The 21,556-nt window shown below is 40.9% G+C and overlaps 2 protein-coding genes and 1 long non-coding RNA gene across 17 annotated transcripts in view; 2 read left to right on the top strand and 1 right to left on the bottom strand.

Moving 5' to 3' along the window:
• The window catches only part of fam3a (FAM3 metabolism regulating signaling molecule A), a 44,067-nt gene extending 36,560 nt beyond the window's left edge, over positions 1–7,507 (top strand). The window contains exons 1-10 of one of the 3 annotated variants that reach the window (XM_079676356.1): positions 494–866; positions 1,387–1,418; positions 1,552–1,659; positions 2,021–2,044; positions 2,156–2,282; positions 2,629–2,687; positions 2,789–2,839; positions 2,973–3,057; positions 4,851–4,977; positions 6,322–7,507. In XM_079676356.1, the coding sequence (XP_079532482.1) occupies positions 1,406–1,418; positions 1,552–1,659; positions 2,021–2,044; positions 2,156–2,282; positions 2,629–2,687; positions 2,789–2,839; positions 2,973–3,057; positions 4,851–4,977; positions 6,322–6,411 (684 nt within the window). In that variant the 5' untranslated portion in view covers positions 494–866; positions 1,387–1,405 and the 3' untranslated portion in view covers positions 6,412–7,507. Of the gene's footprint in view, positions 1–493; positions 867–1,386; positions 1,419–1,551; positions 1,660–2,020; positions 2,045–2,155; positions 2,283–2,628; positions 2,688–2,788; positions 2,840–2,972; positions 3,058–4,850; positions 4,978–6,312 lie in introns of those variants that run through there. The other 2 variants (XM_079676354.1, XM_079676355.1) reach the window with 2 other exon arrangements.
• On the bottom strand, positions 1,586–21,524 carry LOC307036239. The gene is made up of 4 exons (XR_013807301.1): positions 19,041–21,524; positions 11,743–11,927; positions 10,644–10,680; positions 1,586–1,674 (listed from the first exon to the last, which is right to left on the bottom strand). It is a non-coding gene; the product is annotated as an uncharacterized lncRNA (long non-coding RNA).
• The window catches only part of wnk3 (WNK lysine deficient protein kinase 3), a 38,236-nt gene continuing 25,823 nt past the window's right edge, over positions 9,144–21,556 (top strand). For all 13 annotated transcript variants that reach the window (XR_013807299.1, XR_013807300.1, XM_079676337.1 and 10 more), the window contains exons 1-2: positions 9,144–9,685; positions 17,082–18,215. Coding sequence is in view for 11 of the 13 variants with exons in the window: in XM_079676337.1 (XP_079532463.1) it covers positions 17,493–18,215 (723 nt within the window). In the remaining 2 variants the exon portion in view is untranslated. The remainder of the gene's footprint in view (positions 9,686–17,081; positions 18,216–21,556) is intronic.

Genomic DNA, 21,556 nt, shown 5'->3' with positions numbered 1-21,556 from the left:
AGCTATAGATTAATCAAAGATCCAGAAAGTGGGAAAGTTGCATTTGGAGTAACCATTCCTGAATGAAAAATGTAAAAACGTCAGCTCAGATGTCAGAAGGCTATTCAGGGCAGAGATGCGGGAAATATTTTTGGCACTTTGGCTGATAGAGGATAATGGACACAGCAATTAAATCATGCAGTGATTCAGCAGCAGCAATTAGTTCAGTATTCAATACTTTGCAAACATTATAAATAATTCACAAAGCAGGCTTTGAGGTAGGTTAATTTGTGTACCAGCACACATGGGTTTCATTGTCCAGTGCATGGATTTAACGAAATAAGTTGTTCAGGGACCAAGAATCAGTTTTCTCTGCGCTAATTACTCAACCTGAATAACTCGACTGAAATAAAGAAACTGGTGTAATTCATGCACAACATTAATATGTGAATAAATATTTAAAAAAATGAATTTAACAAACAGTAACGTTAGAGGGCACAATGCGTTATTGCAGGGTGTAATTTGGCAACTCAGAAGGAGCAGAAGAAGAATCCCTCCGCGCAGACTCCGTGCGCTCCGCCTGGGACTGACTCTGACTGGGGGTTGGGTTGGCAATATATCCGGAAGACACCAACAAACCAGCATTTTGTTCTATGTTTGCCAAAAGCGGATAAGTAGGAGTTGTCTTCATAGTTGACTAGACGTTTTGACTTTAGCCTGTCTTCTTGTTTAGAGGTGTTTTATACCAAAGGAGCTTCAATGAGGAAACAGCGTAAGAAATAGGCAAAGTCCCGAGAGGCAAGAGCAACAGCTCCTCTTCACCGTTCATTACAGACTACAGAGGTGAAAAGAAAAGGCAGCATTGGCCTCAAGCGTTGATACAACAGGTAAAATATGTCGTGTCTTTTAATTAATTTGATATAAGTGATTAAGTATGTTGTCAAAGGGTTATCATGTGTTGCCTTTTTGGTTTGTTACTTCAAACGCCATCTCTGCATAGCCATCTTGCATTGCCACAATGGAAAATGTAAAGCTTTCTGTTAGTTGTCATTCTCATTTGAAAAAAAATCACCCCACAATTGTGATTTATGTTATTATTTATAGGGTTTCGTTTATTATTTATACCTGCCGTTTTGGTTAAAGAATACCACTCTTTTCCTTCAATATTTTACTTATAATAAACTCTTTAAAGTTTCTTAAATCAAGAACAATTTACACAATGAAATGGTATTATTCCATTATTTCAAACAATAAGATGAATCATCCCTTATTGTATTGTGATTAGTTTCTTGTCCTGATTTTTATTTAAACGCCTGTCATGACAAATGGAAAATATTTTGTGTGTGTTGACAAATCTCATTATGAAATCTACTTAATATATTAATTTGTTTTTAATTCCCTGTCTAGGTCTATGAGACGGTGAATCATGAGACTAACAGGTCAGTTTTAGTTTTTGCATTTCTTTTTTATTAAAAAAAAAAGCTAACAAAAGCCAATTCTAACTATAAACTTTTTGATCGAGTGGTTTTCTTATGCACTTGGCCTCAACCGGTGTTTCCTGTTTCTCTGCAGGGCCCCTGAGAGCTGTGGCTGTGCTGCTGCTGGTGGGCCTCACCTGGCTGCTGGCAAACTCCTTATTCGGAGGGGAGAGCGGCTCATCCATGCGCAGTTTCTTCACTGGTATAAGAAGTTGTTCTGAAACAATTCAATGATGAATACAAATATTAGTTACAAACAATCTATCAAGCACCACTGGCTACTGCTCACTGGATGTAACAGCTTAATGTGAGGCTTTGTGGAGTTGCTCTGTTTTGAAGAATTGAGAATTGAATTTATTTAGAATTGTTAACATTGCATTTAGCTCTGGGAAACAGTGATGAGCCTTTTTCATTTATTTTAGGTACAAATTGATATTGGCAACCTAAAGACAGGTTGGAAGGGTTTATGTGTATGTGAAATATACTCGGATCCAAGAAAGCCTTTTTTTGAGATTTCAAATATTTCATTTGAGTCTGACATTTTTATTTATTTTGTATTACAGGTGCAAGCGAGAAGCCAACAGCTGGTAAGTAAGAAAGCAGTTAATCATATTTAATGACTTTGACCTATCAAGTCTGATCATGATAATGTTTTTTAATTCTCCTTATCACCACTGACTAATGTTTCATATTTCTAGCTGAATCGCGCCCTCGGAAGCATAAATGTGGACTATCAGCCCCCTGTCCCGCAAAACATTTGGCGTTCCGCCTGGTGTCTGGTGCTGCCAACGTCATCGGGCCTAAGATCTGCTTGGAGGACAAGATGTGAGATTCCCTGCTTACCAGTGTCTTTCTGTCCATCTATGTCTTTGTCCCCCCTGCTGTCTGTCTTTTTTGTTCTTTTTTTGGTTTCACACTCTACCCTTTCTCTCTATGCTTTCATAACCAGAGCTCCAGCCTGTCTGGGAGATGAATGAAAGTATTCTTTCAGTCTGTTCCCCTTTTCTTTGTTTTTGTCTCCAGTCCTGGTTCCTATTATATTTGTGGTTGTTTCTCAATTGCCAGTCAGTGTGTATTAGTGTGTACATTTATGTGTATGCGCTAGGCAAGGTATTATTCTCCTTTTGGTCCTTTAGCCACTGTTTCATCCTTTCCTGTTTCTGTCTCACAGGTTAGTGAGCAGTGTGAAGAACAACGTTGGCAGAGGACTAAACATCGCTCTAGTTAATGGTAAGAGTGTCCTCATCCATCTTTTGAACTGACTATGTTGAATTAATATTTGAAGCTTCTGTACAATTATTATAGCATTTAACTTGTGTTTTCTGCACCAGGGGTGACTGGAGAGCTCTTGGACACAAAGAGTTTTGATATGTGGGCAGGAGGTAATGAAAACCAGACATTAATGAAAACCAGACATTAATGTAACGTTCATATTTCACATGTGGTACATATGGCTTGGCAATACCAAGCTATAAACCACAGTTCATGGCTCATCTGATTGATGTTTGTTCTCAGATATTTCGGACCTGTTGAAGTATCTTCGGCCTCTTCATGAAGGAACCCTCGTGTTTGTGGCTTCCTTTGATGATGCAGCTACAAAGTAAGAATCCATGTTGGCTCTCTGTTCCTATCTAACAGCGCTCTTGTTTTCCTCATGCACTGCAAAGTGAGTTTCATAGACAAAATTGTCAGCTTTAGCTTAAGGATATTCCATGTTATTACTTGAAAATATTTTAATATATAAATGCATTGAATTGCTACAGAGAATATCATTTTTAACTCCACCACGGAGGTTATGTTGAAGGTTCCCCTTTGATTGTTTAGTCTGTCAGCAGTGTTACAGAATAACTACTGCTCTTATATTCATCATGACACTTGATAAGAGGGGGTTGGAGGGGCCAAGGAAGAACCCATTACATTTGGGAAACATGGGGACATCCTACAAAACAGTAATGTGCATTTAGGAAATAGGTCTCTACAAAATTAGCTGGGAAAAGCAAAAGCTCAAATTGGCACCAAAGGAGGTCAGATGAGCAGTCACACATTTTAATTTGACAAAATGCCCTGTGGGTAATCATGTGCCCTTGTGTCAAGAATGTTATTTTTAATATTGCATTAAGTCTGGTAAATGGGTTATTTGTGAACCCTAATTCCTTTCTTGTTTATAAAATGAGCACGATCGTTGACCCCTCTGTTACTCTCAAGAAGCCTTGAGGTTTAAAAACATTTCAGTAGTTGAATTAGAAAGATTCAACTCCAAGGCTGTGTTCAAACCCAAAAAGATCCCACTGAGCTTTTTGCTTAGATGAACAGCCACACCTCAGAGTCAACGGGATTATACGAGGTACCTATCTGTAGGAGCCATGAAACGTACATAGTAATGCATTTTGATATACACATTTTGTTTTATTCTAGTTTTATATTTGGTTAATGGTTTATATTCCTATAAGATATTTGTTTGATCGCAATGGGTTGGTTGCTTTGGGTCACATGGTTATGTGCGGTGTGTGTGGAAGAGAGGGTGACTCGGGGTCGTTGTACTTTTTGTTGACTGCAAGTTTAAGGATTGTTTTGATTATTATAACAATGTCTTTGTCTACGGAAAATAAGTTGATCCTCCCAGTTTTCGTTAAACTACATTATTATTCAACAGAGTTTTGATCTCAGCAAGTGCTTTTTGTAGCGTGTCATACAGTAGCAAACATGCCCGGCCTCAGCCTCTCAGCGACTTTGTTTGTTTCCTGCTGTCGCCATACTATCTGTGTTACCAACATTAGATGTTGGTCAGCGTGCCAGGAGTTATTGCACAGATACAAAGCAATTTCCTTCTGTAATGGGGCTGTCACCAAAATGTGATTTAGTGGCTCAGTCTGTAAGGACAAGGCCTGAGTACAGAAGGTTTGCCGGTTCACGTCAGGATCGGACCAAAAGAATACGGAGTGTGGACTGATAGCTGGAGAGGTGCCAGTTCACCTCCTGGACACTGCCGAGGTGCCCTTGAGCAAGGCAGAACCAGCTCACTGGCTGCCCCCCCTGCTCTGCCACCTCTCCTATCTTTCTTGTGGTTCTGTTTGTGCATGTTCATGTACAGTATATCAACCCTATGTGTAATGTGTGTAAAACATCAGAGTTGAACAAGTAATTTTCCTGTTGGAGATTAATAAAGTATGTCTTCTTCTAATTTCTAAAAGAGAGGCAAACAAATCAATATCAGTTTAAGTGTAAGCTATATTTAGCACATTTTAAAAATGTTGGTCAGTCAGCTACAGGCTGTTGTTTCTGTAGCTGAAGCTGTTATCTTTGCTCTTGCCACACATTCGAAGACTACCTCATACAATCCCCCTTTAAAACATTCAAACTTTTCTTTTAACCTTCTTTATCTTCATATGTCAGGATGAACGATGAGTCCCGGCGACTGTTTGAGGAGCTTGGGAGCACGGCAGTGAAGGAGCTGGCCTTCAGAGACAGCTGGGTTTTTGTTGGAGCCAAGGGCATTGAGAATAAGAGTCCGTTTGAGCAGGTACGTTACTATCAATGCTGAACAGAGGCTAAGTGTAGGAATAATCAGCTCCTTTTTGATGTAACGGTGTAAAATGTGTTTTGTGTCATTGTATAAAGAACAATGCAAAGTGACTCGCCAGACAACATGTATCAGGTTTTGTTACTGATAGGTACAAGTGTGATACATGCCATTCAATGAAATGCAGTAAAACAGGAGGGGATATTCCCATGAACCAATATCACAAGAGGGGATCCCCTTAATGGAAAATGTGACACCTTTTTAATATAGCTGTGATTCATTAGTGTTGATGGTACTGTAGAGACATTTAAGCAAATAATTTGTCAATGTGTGCTAAAATGACAGACAAAGCTGAATACTCCCACTTGAGGATCCATTCCCTTTGGTTCTACAGAAAAGCAACATAGTAGCTGTGAAATGTCTCTGGCAATACAGGACTAAGGAAATAAAACATTTACAATTAACACTGATTTGAAAGCTGCATAAAGGGTAGCAAAAGTACTGTTAAAAACTAGTGGTAATGTACACTGTAGATAATATATATTAGTGTTGTCACGATACCAACATTTTGGTTTCAATACCAAGTCAAGAATTGTGATTCAGATTCTTTTTCGATACTTTTCTTTAAAAAAGGGAAACCGTCTTAAATGTAATTATTGTGCTTTACTTCACACTAGAACCATAACCATAACACAAACTTTTAAGCAATGAGAACAATAAATAAAAAAAAAATGACAAGAATTTATATGAAATAAAATTAATACATTTCTTACAGACAGGCCTCGTGGTGTCCGTAGGCTTGCCCTCACTGTCAGAGATATAGCTAAAATGCTTCCAAATTTCGCTTCTGGCGTCTTTTTTGTAACAAGCCGAGGCGCAGCGGCAGTTGCACTCCCACTTGCAGCCATGCTTCTCGTTTTCTCACATGCTCTGGCAGCTAGCGTGTGCACGAGAGAGGGGAGGCACTTAGAGCGTGCTTGAGAAGGGAGGGGCTGCAGGCACGGCTGCAGTGCAGGGATTGGAAGCAGAGCGCTGAACACACACGGCTCTTATTAAAACGGCGCTTTCTCACCGGAGTACTTTTCCCCGTCATTCTTAAAGTACCGATACTAATGAAACGGAGGAATCGTAACATTTTTACCGGCAGGGTATCGCGGTACCTTTCAACTATCGGTATACTGTGCAACACTACTATATATTGCAATAAGTCCAACACATGTTATATGGTAGTGATTATTTATTTGAACACACTTTTATATTTATTTAAACTTGTTTGGTGAATCCCAGTCTGTTTTGTTGACACGATTTCTGTTTGCCTATGGCTGTTCACATTAGCGAATGAAGAACACTAAGAGCAGCAACAAGTACGAAGGCTGGCCCGAGTCTCTGGAGATGGATGGCTGTATTCCTCTGCGACCACCTTTGGAAGGATAATCCCAACGAATACCCGCTCACATAAAGTAAAGTAACACCTGATGTGGCTGCAGTTGATCCAGATGATTGGAAAATGCTGAAAGATTGAAACCATCCAAGATCAGGACCACAAACTGCATTTGTTTTCCCCTCTCGTGGCATATGCATGAGTTGACTGCAATGATTGTCTTGGGACTTGATATATTTAAAATTGCTGGAACTTGTTATAGAGGATTTGTGCATTACGCTTTGTGAGACACTTTTGAGCTGCAGTAATGTTGTAGAAACAAGCAAAAACTGTTAAGGGAAACTTGAAAGACCAAATGTTTGATGACCAAAGGGTAACGGCGTTGAGTGAATGAAAACAGCTGGGGTAGGTCTTCCAAAGCCATTTGAAGGAAATGGACGTATTTCCTCTGTATGTCGGGTGTCAATAATCTGTGCAGGACATTTGATGTTCAGAAGGAAAAAGACACTGCTTTCACACTAAGACCTTTGGAGACCTAATCCCTACAAACACAGAAAACACATAAAAAGGTACACTAGTAGTTTACATGTCCTACAGAGCACTAGGTCTGTCGGCAGATTTTATATTTAAATCTCATAATATATATTCATGCTGTGATACATAATTCAGTGATATTGTTATACCTTGTATTAACGGGCCGGCCATTGTTTACTAAGGACTTGACACACTGCAGTTTATTCAGAAAATTTGGCCTACGTCAATTTTCATTGGTAAAACTATTTATTTTAATACTTTATTCGAAAACTGATTAATATTGTGGGTTCATCTTAACACCGCCCATGGTTTTAATGTTGTCTCAGGCCTGTCAGCATCTTCCAACCAAGTGCTTTGTTTAAAGATTCAACCTATAATTATGAGTGATTATGTATGTTGTTTTTTTATGTTAAATGTATCCCCTTGGCATCTTGCAAGCCTAACAAGGAAGGAAATGTATAGTAATAAATATTATTTTTTTGTATGGTTAGAAGTCCATTTTACACGCCTTTGTCTGAATTATGTTACCTCCAATTTTAAAGAGTTTTTCTAAAAAGCATCATATTGTGTATCTATATTGTGACCGTAATGGTGATGAATAAAAGTGTCACAATATTCCATGTGTTTTCATTGCACCTGAATAAAACTGACATACTTGACGAAGTCCACCAGAGGGCGACAGAAGACAAAGTCTGACTGGGGTTACTCAGTTCATTTTGCTCAAGGCATTTGCTTCTCGAAGCATATGGCCTGCTGATAAACAACGCGGACTGAATGTAGAACATTTCAGGTTTGACGGTTGGTTCATGGGCAGCACAGGGTCGTGTTGCACGTTGAATCTGTTGGTTGTAACATACTTCTGTCATTAAAACACGATTCATTTCATTGTTCTATTGAAATCTGTTATGAGGCCTTCAAGTGTTGTTAAACAAATAGGGATTTTAAGCGGTGTATTTACGAACGAGTTCAGTTTTCTCAAGGACTGTGGGTTATATCATGGTTATATTATGTTTAAAGGACGAGGTACCACGAGTTATATTAAGTTTCGAATAATGATGTAGTTTATTGCTAAGATTATCTTGATTTCTTTACTTGACTAAGATAACAAGATAACATGTATTCCCCAAGTATTCCTTACAGTCTATGGTATACCCTTACATAATAGAATACTCAAAAAGCAAAAGAAAAACAATTTAGAGTGTATCCATCCAGTGAAATGTTGTTAAAACGACTTGAAACCAATAATTGTATTTTGGGAGGATACTGAAACTATTGATCATTTATTTTTTATGTATTAATTCTGAATATTTATGTCTTGATTTACATGACTGACTTTGTCAAAAATGTTCCTCTATTTATGGACTCAGCAAATGACTTTCTGATCAACAACATCCTTATTTTTGAGACATGCTTTATACAAAATACAAGTAGGCCCAATCAAAGTAAACCATTGACTTACTGTAGTTATGTAATTACTTTATTTCTTATATTAAAGACATTCACCCTCTTTTTCGCCCTAAATTGACTTATATTTTTAATTCTTGGAGTTCATTTGAAAACTTAACCTTGAGAAAATGATTGTCATTTAATTTGTTTTACAACTTTAGAAATTACTTTACAACTTTATCGTCAGGTACTTTATATTCCTACATATCTCAATAAAGAAAACGTAACAAACAACCTAAAGAAATATGCATTAAATGTAAATGCATATTTCATGTTTTTACAACTAAAACAATATGACACCAAAGGATATTACAACACATGCACAATGCTTTCAACATATATCATCATGTTAACTTTACGTTTACCCAGATGTCCCCATTAAATCAGAAAAAAAACATGAAATATCAAATAAATATATGATGTTAAGCACTTGAAATGTTAAACACTAAATGGGGTTATAACAGGAGGGTTAAAGTGAGACACATAATAACGCTTAAAAATATTTGTTTAATCACCGCTGTTACATCTTATTCATTTTCTCTCTTTTCTCTATATCTCTTATTTATTTTCTCGGTTGTTATTGTTTATTTTTATTTTATTATTCACTTCATCCTATTGGTCTAATGTTAAAATCATCAATGTTTGCGTGGCTGCTGTGCCGAAACTGAAGTTTCCGAGGAGCATGTGAATGCAGCATTAGAGTCTCAGAAGCCGTGGAAATAACCCATGATTGAACCGCGCAGCAGCAGCGCCCTCTTGTGGCGGAGTGATCTCAGCGTGTGCTCAGTCTCAGGATGATGAGGAGCAAGTGAGAACAGGCAGCAGCAGCAGCAGCAGCAGCAGCAGCGCGCTCACTACACACGCGAACCTGCTGAAGGCCGCTGGAGTCGCGCGTTGTAAATTATGTACATAAGTTACTGATATTATTCGGGTGCACATGAATGGCCAGGCGCACAACTCGGAGCCGTTTAACCGAATAACGAGTGGTAAAGATCCATAAAGCAACACCGGCCAACATCGTCTGAATCGGTACACCAAGTGCTCACCGCCTGCTCCCAGACCGAGGCTCGACGACTCCGCCGGGGACTGATCAAGCCGACCGCAACGCAAAAACGCGTACAAAATGTGATCAGAATAAGAGACGGACTTCTTTTTCTAAAGCTTTTTTTTGTAAATTATTTTTTTCAGTGGTTGTAAATCATATTTTGTAGGCAGAAAGCCCAGTGTAAAGTCGTGTAATTAGTAAAAAGCTACAGGAATAATAAGAAATCCTAGCTACCGGTGCTCAGTAGCTCGTTTTTTAAATAAATATATCCCTGGACCGACGAGCTACCATGGTACATTCGGGTGAGTGATGTTTGTTGTTATTTTAATTTACAATGCATGTAGTGATACTTGTTATTTTACGGTGGCTCCCCAGCAAGGCGTTATTTTGTATGCTTGTTCATGATAGCTTGTTAGGTATTTATCCTCTCATGTGGCTGCTTTTTGTTCTGTATCTAATTATGCTGTGTGTTTTTAAAACACTCAAGTCAAGTGCAGACCTGCAGGCAGACTCCCCTGTCAGGCCATCAGACTCCCTCAGACTGCACATGTTTATCTCATTGCAATAATGTGTCTGTGCTCGGGGCACTAAAAGGCTAGGAGGTTTTGGGGATGTTTGATTTGTGGTGCGTGAGACTACTGTCTTCTATGGTGACTGTACTTTGTGTCTTTCCGTTGCATGGCGTTTCTAAAAAGTCAGCTGAGCTACCAGCTAGCCAATAGCTGCACTTCATGGTTGCTTGCACATCCAGGCATCACTGTATCATAGACTATGTACTGTAGTATATAAATAACATACATTTGATTGCATTTTGCTTCAGGAATACTGCATGACCCGTTGCATGATGGGTTCGTTGCTCGGAGGAATTTTTTCAGATAATCATCCTTCACTAAAAATCCCCATGCCAACTACCCCTGTTTCTATTGTATAAGTAATATAATATACGAATTTTTATGTTATCTATAAATGATGTATATCATCAAACATTCCCTCCTAAAACACTGTTAGTCCCACTGGGAGTGATAGTGGTGTGTTCAAACTACTATGTAGGATGCTTCTGGTCTTTACGAAGGCTGACAGCTGTTAAATATATTCAACTCTTTGCTGATATCTGACTATTGCATCATCCATTACAGTTTGTAGAGCATTTGCAGGGGTTAAAGAGGCTCAGTTCTTGATATGACCTCCAGCAGTAGTAAGCTACTTTAGTAACATGTAATCCTTATTCATCATTGGCTGATTAAGTAGCCGTTCTCTCACCTGGATTAGAGGAGTCCTTTGGTGTGGGATGTGCTCGCTGAGGGGAATAAAAGAGAACAAAAATGGGGGTTAGATAACACGTATCCCCCCTGTCTCTCTCCCCCAGTGAACAGTGCTCTGTGTGTGCTACCTACACTCTCTCCCATGCTTGACCTGGATTGGACAAAAGTCCTTCTTGTGTTTCAGCCTTGAGTTTCCCCTAATGGGAAGAGAACAATAATCGTGTGTTTGATTCTAGTGCTCCATTTTTGGAGGTTTTTAATCCGATTTCAGAATGCCACCTAAAGTTAGAAGACACACAGTGAAGCAATTTGTGATGAAGAATATTCTGGATATAGAATATAATGGGTGATTTTTAAGCTCTGTTCATTAAGGCATTATAGCTAAGGGTTTCATATTGTCTTCTCTCTGTCTGTCTATTTCAAACGGCGCTTGTTCTGAACATTGCTACTAAATGTTCTCGTGCCACACACGTTGAAGGTCACCTATTGTGCAAAATCCACTTTATCATGTCTTTTATACATAAACATGTGTCCCCTCTGTGTAAAGAGATTCTGAAAGTTTCAGGTAAACAGATTTGGTCTCTTTTTGTGCTGATCCATTTATATAAAAACCTGTCTGAAAATGAGCTGATCAGATTTTGGCCACTTTATGATGTCATAACGATTTGTTACCTTATCACCTGAATCTCCTCCTAGAGCACCATTGAGTTCTTTTTAACCAAATCTCTCTCAGAGGGGCGTGGGGAGTGGCTCCTTATTTTCATCTAAAGTAACAGACAGAGAATCAGCACTTTTGAAACAGGGCTTAAACAGAAAGGGATTATGGGATGCTACAATGATCTGTTTGGTATTTGGAGCCAAACACTTCAGAGACATGTTTTGTATATGTGAGACCTATAATATATTGATTAAAAACAGCATAATACGGGACCTGTAAGTTTGAGCCCACCAGGCTCCTGTTTCCAACGTGACGGCGGCTGCTCTTTGAAGGGTTACACCTGCCTCTTTACAGTAAAGTATCCTGGAGTGACTCTGTGCCAGAAGTCTTGCCTGTTAGACACGGCCTCGCTGGACAAACGTGGTGTTTGTTGTTTTACCTGCCGCTGCGGTCAACAGCTGAGCTGCAGAGATCAGATGCAGACCTGTGATCTTCAGAACAGTTGCTGCTTGACATAAAGCCCATTTGAAGTTTGGCTGGAGCCCTCAGACCTTGAGCTACTGCTGCCTTGTTTCACCACATCACTCCGCCTCCATCCCCTCTTTAGATCCCCTTGAGATTAACCTGAAAAAAGAGTGGATTCAAGTGTAGCATTAGATATGCTTACATGTGTGTTATAGGCACTTAACACAGAACATGACTGAGGGATGCTCCATTACTAAAACAACAAAATCTCAATGTAAGTCGAACGAAAAAATACAAACATTTATTTCACATGTCTTTCTTTCCCAGTCTCCTGCTGAACATGTTTTCTTATTCCTGACTTCCTGCCTAGCATAATAAAGCTCACTCAGTTGAGTTTCCAAAAGGGTGATAATATGCAAACTATTGCAGCTGGCAGTTGATGAACTGAAAAACTGCTACACTTGCTGAAAATGTACTCATATAACTTTACACGAAATACAACTATTCTTACTTTGGATCTTGCAATCAGATGATTGCAATTCAACTCATTATATTACTCAAAGAAAGTCATACATTACACACTACTAGTTGCCTTACTTTACTAAATTACTCACTGCTTAAAGTAATTAGTTACATCACTTTTGAGATGCACCATAAATCAAAAGGCATAAGAGCATAAAGTTAAACCTCATTTATGCCCAGATCAGCACAAATCCTTAATCTAATAAGGACAATACTGCAGCAAGAGTAACTGAACAGGTTCATATAATCAGTCTCTCTGCACCCACTCTCGTTGTGACACTGGACATGCGAACGGAAACTATTCCTATGCTAATGTAATCACCTCATGTTTTCAACCTTTTCCATTCACTAAAGCATTCCTCCTCTCTTCTTCTCTCCTTTCCTTCCATCTCCTCTTTTCCTCTTTTTCTCTCCTCCTCTCCTCTAATCTCCTTTCCTTTCTTGTCCTGTCCTTTCCTTTCCCCGCCCCTCTCCTTTCCTCTCCTTTCCTTTCCCCTCTCCTGTCCTCCCCTCCTCTCCTCCTCTCCTCTAATCTCCTTTCCTTTCCTGTCCTGTCCTTTCCTTCCCCGCCCCTTTCCTCTCCTTTCCTTTCCCCTCCCCTCTCCTCTCCTCCTCTCCACAACTGTATCTTTTGTCGGTGCAAAATGTTTAGCTATAGTCACTGCTTTCATTCACACAAACAGTGGCACATATTTTATCAGCCAAAATCCCCCCAGCCCACTTTTTGTCTGTGCCGCCCCCCTTTCTTTATCTCTCTCTTGTTCTCTTTCACACACACATTTTTCCCACCCCTTCTACTCGCCGCCCCCCCGCTCCATCTCTCCTTCCCTCTCTCTGTTTGAAACTCTGCTGTCCGCCTGCTCCCACCAACTACAATCCCTTCCTGTCCCCCTCGCCACCTTTTATTCACTCTTTTCATCTACACGTCCCCCTCAATTGCTAAAACCGCACTGTCTGCACACACACACACACACACACACACACACACACACACACACACACACACACACACACACACACACACACACACACACACACACACACACACACACACACAGAGAGAATCCCCTGGCTCTTCCTTTGTCTGCCCGCCTAATTTTTCAGCGAGGTTTGGTTCCAGGGGATTAATGTGTGCATCCCCATGAAGTAAGGGATACAAGAAGTGCACATAGGGTTGCAAAGATTTTTTGTGTGTTTAAAGTTATAGATTGTGTAGGCGATTCTGCATGTACACTTCTGTTTGTCTTGTGTGCACACTTTAGAGTGTATGTATTAATATAGGGCCTGTTTTTGCCTCCTCGTCTCACAACTTTAAGCACAGAACAAAAAGTTCTAGCGAAAAACAAACGTGGCTTTCAGCAGGTTGTGAGAATAGAATAGAAATCACATCTTTCATAAAGCAAAGGTGTCAACAGGATTTTCTCTGCACATTTCTCAATCCGTGAGGCATCTGCAGGTGTTCTGCTCATGTAAAGGGCTCTCAGACGGCTGGAGGGCATGCAGTGTGCAGCATGTCAGATGTGCCGTTCTCATGTCCCCACAGCTCTGCTAGAAATATGAGCAGATGACGATTCAGACATGTTAACTTGCTGTGCAATCATTTTGCTGCCGAGGTCACAGTTTACACTGCGATTTGGGGTTTGTTATCTTCAACTTTGATATACAATGCTTGGTCATTTCCCTGCTGTCAGGAAATTCCTTTCGGCATTCTTTCATTGAAAGGGGACATGGGGTTTGGGTGCGAGAGAGAGTTTGCTTTTGATGTTTGTGTGTTTTTGTCTGTGAATAAAAGATAGAAAGAGTGTGGAGAGGGAGAGAAAGAGAGAGGAAAATGCAAAGTTTGTTCTACCCTGCTGGTGTGTGCCTGAAATGTGTATCTGCCTGTGTGTCTATGGGTGTGTGTAGACGGGGCGGGTTTGAGAGACAGTGATGGGGTTGAACGTGTTTGATGTACTGTGATGATAACTCTGTCCGGTATGTGCTTGCTTTCATGGGAACTCCTTGCCCTGGGGAAATGGCCAATAAGCTCCTGTTTAAAGGGCCATTTCCCTCTCTTTATCGCCTGTTGTTTTCCCCCTTTATGTTTCCCACATCCTGTTAGCCTCTACCTTTCTACCCTCACTGTACTACAGTATGTCCCCACTAGTTTGGATAGTTGATCCCTTAATTAACTGTTTAATCATTTAATTACACATTGGCTGACTCAATCGTCTCTAATGGAAGGAGATCTTTATCGTGCTTTGTTGTTTTTACAAAAAACGGTGGAAATTCATAACCTTTTGGATGAGTGTACCATGTCTTGTTTACAAGAGGGTCTTTGTCGGCAATAATGAAATATAAGCGCAATTAGAAGAAAAAAAAGATTGCTATTCAATTAATATCAAACTATTAAGGCATGAAGAGAGCAGGAGCTCAGCCAGAGCTGTTAAAAAAAGTAAAAAAATAATGAATATATCTGCCCATTGTTTTGGCAAAGCTCCAAATGTAGTGTGTTCCTACTTGTTACACGTCATCGCCAAGTTTCGTCAAAATCGAAATAAAATATTATGTAACATGCAGACAAACGAAGCAATAAACCGTACGTGCACACACATGCATGCATACATACAGTTCTTACATGCATACAGACAGTTCTTACATGCATACAGACAGTTCTTACATGCATACATTACATAACATACAAACACTTAATGACACACAGTACATGACATATACAGACAGAGACTCCTTTAGTTTTGGTTGGATGAGTTTCATCTCAAACATAAATATTTTTTTTCAGTTTGTTATTGGGTGTGGAGTTTGACGTGTTAGTCATGTGCATGATAACGATTTTTCTCTGGAAGTGTCTGCGTCTGGGGAATGCTGCTGAACTGGAATTCTCCTCCAGTCGCCTCTTAGCAGTTGGTCTGATATCAGCCCATTGTGTTTTTAATTTGAGTGACAGCCAGGAGCATTGCACGTCAGACTCATTTGCAATGAGCCTAGAGAGACAACAGGCCTGACGTGACGTGTAATGGCCGCCTTTTTAAAAAGAGATAAAAGCCTCAGCGAGCCGCTCGACGAGCGGTCACTGTGGGCTTTGCTCATTAAAATTAGACTTGCTGCTGGCACTTTGGTGGAGCCTGTCTGGCAGCAACGAACACATTTCAGGGGACAGGATAGACATGTGTGGTCCTTGTGGGTAGCTCGATACCTCAGAGTGCTGTAACCCAAGCCATAGCAATGGCCCTTGAACGTCCCACATGCTCAGTTGTAAAGTAATATGTGTTGTGTTGTAAACTAATATGCAAAGTGAGTTAATACCCTGAACCAGACTGCACTTCTTCCTTTCCATTTACTGCATCATAACTCTCCACGGACAGCCGCATTCCTCCGCTTCAGCTTCTGTTGTTGGTATGCATTAGCTTGCTCTCCTCCTATCATTTCAGCTAGCTGCTTAATCTTAAATAGTGACTAAGGCTTTATTGCCCTCAGTAATTAGTAGACTAACCCCGTCTCTAGAAGTTGGCACCAGGGTGACTTTAGGCTGGCAGGTGTCTTAATTAAACAGCTCCAATCCGTTGAGAGATCATTGGCTGCCAGAGGTCAAATTAGCTATCACACCCAGATGGAGAGTGAGAAATTACGATAAAGTTGTCATCAGAAAGACACAATCCCATGATGTGAATGAGTAACAGGATTGCAGGGATTTTGGCATGTAAGAGGAAGCCTGCTGCAGATTCATATCACACTACGGGACAATTTCAAACGGTCTTTTATCACCCTCTCTGAATGGGTGACTGGCTATGCACTGAGTAACAATGTTGCCTGTGCTGATGATAATCACAATCATAGTTGTGGATATTTATGAGCCTTTTGTTGCAGATGTGTGGTAGTCACGTCAGGCCGACAATCCCTCTGTGTATGAATTATTCACACTCAACCGGCCCATAGTTCATCATCCATATTTAATGTTTGGAATCGCATACTCCTAACGGCAGCTTTCTGTCCACTAATGGAGCCGTTGAACACAAGTTAAGTCACAAGACGCTGATTAGCGTGCACTTTGCCATCGATGAAGTGTAATTGTTGACCAGGCCAGCTAGATAGTCTTTGAGGGCTCTTTTAATGTCAAAGTTTAGCCCATAGCAGAGATGAAGCTTTTCTGGTGGTTGCTTTCCTTTCACAGGTTTTGGGAAATACCTATACGGGTACAAGCTATGCTGCCAGACTTCACTACAGAGTTTGAATGAACATTGCCCAATTAATTACCTCAGGTCACTTTGGCAAGCAGCTGTGGAAAAATACCATTTCAAGACATTTGTACTTCATATTACTGGAAACATCCGCACCAATCATTGAAAACTACTCACATTATGTTTCCTTTAATGTGAGCAGTATTTTGATGTTTGCTCAAAATGCATTAGCAGAAGTTTTGCAGGCAATCAGCACTTCACATTCTCAAGGGTAATACCATGCCTCTGTATGTATTACCAGTTGTTTGCTTTACAAGAAAGAGCTGTTGAGTCAGTAACAACTCTTAGTGGAATTTAAAGCATTTTAAATCCATCCACTCCAGTTTACACACACTTTTAGACATTCCTAGTAAGCTGTAAAGAATTCCTGTAAGCTCACGTCTTAAATGTTGGTTCGTCTTGTTCCTGAAAAATAGAGGGGACCCACTGAATTCTGCTATCTTAATGTATCTCATCAAAAAAAGTATCTTAGTTGCATTTTCTTAAGATAGTTAAATATGGCAGCATCATCACACTGATTCAAAATACTAATGCAATGTTTCTTTGTGTTTTGCAGGGTTTACTTGAAGGTATTCACTCAAGAACAGCATCGTTTCCAAAAAGCTTGAGGAAAAAGTCCCAGTTTAGTGTCTGTTTCTAACAGTGGATATAAAGAAAATGTAGGACATGGTGAGGAGGAAAGAGAAGACGGAAACTGTGCTCTAACAGCTGTGGGCTCACGTTCATGTTTCATCTGTAAATCAACGTATTAAAGGAGACAAGCAGGCAGACAGACAGGAGGAGAAGTGGGAGGGGGTCACCAGTCTGACCACGGACAGCCTCCAATCACCTGCAGCACTGGAAGAACTGCCTGACAGTCGAGAAGGGTGAGTGGGTGACCCCAGAAAGAGAGAGAGACGGGGACTGACGGTGGAGCGAAGGTTTGGAGGAGGCGGAGGTGGAGGAGGAGTGGGAAAGGCCATTCTCCATGGCTACTGACCCAGGAGAGCCCACAGGCCCCGAGGACTCCTCTGGGAAACCTGATGGGCAGAAGGAGGAGGACACAGAGCAGGAGGGCAAGGCCAACCAACAGAGGGAGAGGACACACAGCACCCCCGCCGACTTCCCCTCCTCCAGCACTCAGGAGAGGAAAGCAACAGGAGGAGAGGGCGGAGGAAACCGAGGAGGAGGGGGAGGGGAAGCCAGCCAGGAGGGCGAGGAGAACCCAGTCAGACAGATTTTGTTCTCCATGCCATCCTTATCAGCCGACACTGGCCAGAAACGTTTGAGGCGGGAGAAGCGCTTCTTCAGAAAGAGTGTGGAGATTTGTGAGGAGGACGATGAGGTGGAGAGACCCCCAGAGGCGCCCCACAGCGCCCCCCATCTGGAGCTGCGCACCTCAGACTCCATCTTCACCAGCAGTGCCCAGCAGCAAGGGGCTGCCTCCTCCTGTGCTGCCATCGGCAACGACCCGTCCTGCCCCAGCTCCAGCCAGGGGCCGGGCAAGGATGAATCCTCCTCCACACTCGCCCAGAGGGGGAAGGAGAGGGACCGTGAGCTGGAGGAAGAGGCAGAGATGAAGGCTGTGGCCACCTCTCCTGGAGGCAGGTTCCTCAAGTTTGACATTGAACTGGGCAGAGGAGCCTTCAAAACAGTGTATAAAGGCCTGGACACGGAGACCTGGGTGGAGGTGGCTTGGTGTGAACTCCAGGTAAGAGCAACTGTTATCTTTTATTTTCAAATATTGAAAATGAATTATTTTAAATTCTGCATTAGCACGCACAGTTCCCTTAAACATACATACAATCCATCCACTTAAAGTAAGTAAATACAACTGTATTTATATAGCACCCTTCTCAACACGAATGTACAAAGTGCTTTACATACAGTACACAATGCACAATGCAGGGCTCGACATTATAAATGGCCCGCTGGCCGGGAAGCACTATTTAGACACTCCGGGCCAGCATAACGTACTTTCCACTTGCCCGCTCGGGCCACTAAAAATATTGCTTTAAAAAAAAGAATTGTCCTGTGGTATTGGTATTTTGACTTGAAATTTAGTTAAATTGTTTCGTTTATCAATGCTACAACATAGCTTTTTGTGATTCGGTTGTCGTTTTTGGGTGAAAAGCAAACAGCTGTTTGCTGCGGAGCGCAGCGCGAGCAGGCTCCCGTGAGCGGGAGCGCTCTCCTTCACTACAGACTATCGCACCACCTAACCATTCGCCATTAATGTTTTTAATACCAGCGGTAACCGGCCAAGCGCCGGGCAAAAAACAATCTTCAAATAAAAGAAAGTCACCGGAGGAGTTAAAAAAGAGTGACAGGGAGTATGAGAAGAAGAAGGAGAGAAAGTTTCAGCCAGCTTGATCGATGGAGTTCTTTTCTAGTGGTGCAGTGACGCGTCCTAAAACCCTTTTATCATCTATCGATTAGATTTATGATTCGAGAATTATAAAAGTAGGGTAGACATGTGGAGATTATCCGGCTGAACAAAACGTGTATTTATCAAACAGGTTTGTTTTCCACAGACCTTATTTCCAGCTATTTTCCAAAACCCTGTGGAGAAATCCCATTGCTTTTTGTCGAGGGAACCAGCAGCTTACTTCCTGGTTTTATGACGCGTCACTGGCTGCACCTCTCAATATGATGCCAATGTAAACAAGGTCTTCTCTCGGCTCTGTACATCAATGCCGACCTATGCTGACAAGTAAGTGAAGAGTAGACAATATAAAGGTATTGGCTATAGGGAAATGTCCCAGCAGTTTAGGAGAATGAAGGTTCTAATATAATCTACTACATAGCCATTACATTTCTAACTCCTAATGACAGAAAGGCAGAAAGCGCATTATACAAATTATAATACTCATAATAATAGCTGACATTTTTTAACAATGACCACAATATAATTATTTTAATAAACCAAATATGAACAATTGAGGAAAATGAGGAAGAACTGATGATTCAAATGTTGTAGTACAAGTAGTAATGTAGTTAGTGCATAAATTACTATTGCAACAAATGTGTTCATTTTCTTCATTATAAGTCGATTTTATTTGGACGAATGCTCCGGGCCAGTGGTTACAATGGTGGGGCCAGTGATAATACAATTCCACCGGCCCGGAGGGGCAGTGGCATTTTACCCTTAATGTCTGTCTACCCCTGTCACAATACACAATACAACTATACCATGTAGAATAAAAGGCATACAACACAGCAAGTAAAAGATAGGATAAAGCAGCTACAGCTACAAACTCACCTCCTCCGAAGCCCCAAAATCCTGTCGGAAAAGGTGAGTCTTTAGCTGCCCCTTAAAGATCTCTACTGAGACAGAGGCTAAAGAATAGAGAGTGTGTAAACAGCCCTGAGAAGTAAATGGAAAAACTGTATGTCATCAATTTATTTAAATGAATGATCTTTTGAGAAATGTAAGCACAACAACATTGCTCTTTTCAGGTAAATTATATTGTAATTGTCTCTGGAAATCTCGGTGGTTGTCTGCTTGCTATTTGTAACCTGAGGCTGCAGTTGACTGGAGACGGGGGTGAGAAGCAGGAGCATGGCTGGTAGTAAAGTGACAGCACACAGCCAGAGTGGAGACTCTGCCTTTTCTGGGGCTGTTGGCTGCCTGCGCTAATTGCTGTGATAGAGTATCGTACTCAAAACCTCATCTTCTGCTATAGCTTGGATTGTATTACATTATTTGTGAAACCTAAAGGAAATGTTCATTTTAGGCATTGCATACATTTGTTTGAGATGAAGTGCTTTAAATCCGGAAAGGGAGTGTTCTCCACTCTTGAGAACATAACAGCTTGAGTGCTGAAAAAGTTCTCATATGACTGGAAATTGCTTTTTGTAGAAGCACATTTTTTCATTCATCAAGCAGTCCAGTTTGAATGTCAAGCGTTCTTATTATAAAGTGTATTGTCCAAATGAAGTCGCTACTAGGCTAGTTTACCAAGCACTATGAAGCTGGGGCTAAAGTACATGTCCCAGTCCACTCTTGTCCATTGTGTAACATAATGAGGTCTGAAATGGAAAGAGTCATGTGAAAGGGAAGCTCTGAATGAGATGCATTTTGTGAACACAGAGCAAATATGAACAATGTATCAAATGAACACCAAACATTGCTGTAAGAGACTCTTTGTCATGCATTGACATTGGCAGTGGGAGGAAAATAATGAACATGGTGAATGTCTAACACCAGAGCTCTGTCAGTCTTAGCAGAATGTAGTCGACTGTATTTATTATGATGAGAAGTTATGGGGGACATTGTATGATGGTGTCAATCCAACATGCTGTGGGAGACACACTTGTGGAGGAGAGAAGAAATGCATCCCTCTGACTCTTGGCCTCACAATAGAGAGCACTGTTATGATAAGCCATCTGATTTGACTGCTAGCTTTGTGCAAGAAAAGTCAGTCATGTGGTTTTGGAGCTAATTCCAAATCATGAGCCTTTACTAATCCTTGAGATCAAGCAGCAGACCGGCCCCCCATCACCTTTTCAGTTTTTTACTCCTAAAATCAGCTTCACAGGAAATTTGACTGTTGTGTATCTCATACTGCCACAGCTCCTTTTAATTCACATTGAAATACTTGATGTGGGATTTTTTTCAGGAGAAAAAGTTGCCTGTTTCACCTTTTAAAGATCACCTATTATGCAAAATCCACTTTTTCATGTATTTTATATGTAAACATGTGTCCCCTCTGTGTAAAGAGATTCTGAATGGTTCAGGAAAAAACGCCCCCTCTCTTTTTGTCCTGATCCATTTATATAAAAACCTGTCTGAAAATGGGCTGATCAGATTTTGGCCAATTTATGATGTCATAAAAAATGTTTGGCTTGTGTAAACATTAACCAATAACCAACCAAGGTAACCCTCCCCCCCCCCCCCCCCCCCCCCATACACACCTTATCACCTGAATCTCCTCCTAGAGCACCATTGTGTTCTTTTTAACCAAATATCTCTCAGAGGGGCGTGGGGAGTGGCTCCTTATTTTCATCTAAAGTAACAGACAGAGAATCAGAACTTTTGACACAGGGCTG

The sequence above is a fragment of the Notothenia rossii genome (assembly GCF_949606895.1).
Source record: "Notothenia rossii genome assembly, chromosome: 4".
In the NCBI taxonomy this organism is placed as follows: domain Eukaryota; kingdom Metazoa; phylum Chordata; class Actinopteri; order Perciformes; family Nototheniidae; genus Notothenia; species Notothenia rossii.
This window is presented reverse-complemented; position numbering and strand designations above follow the sequence as displayed.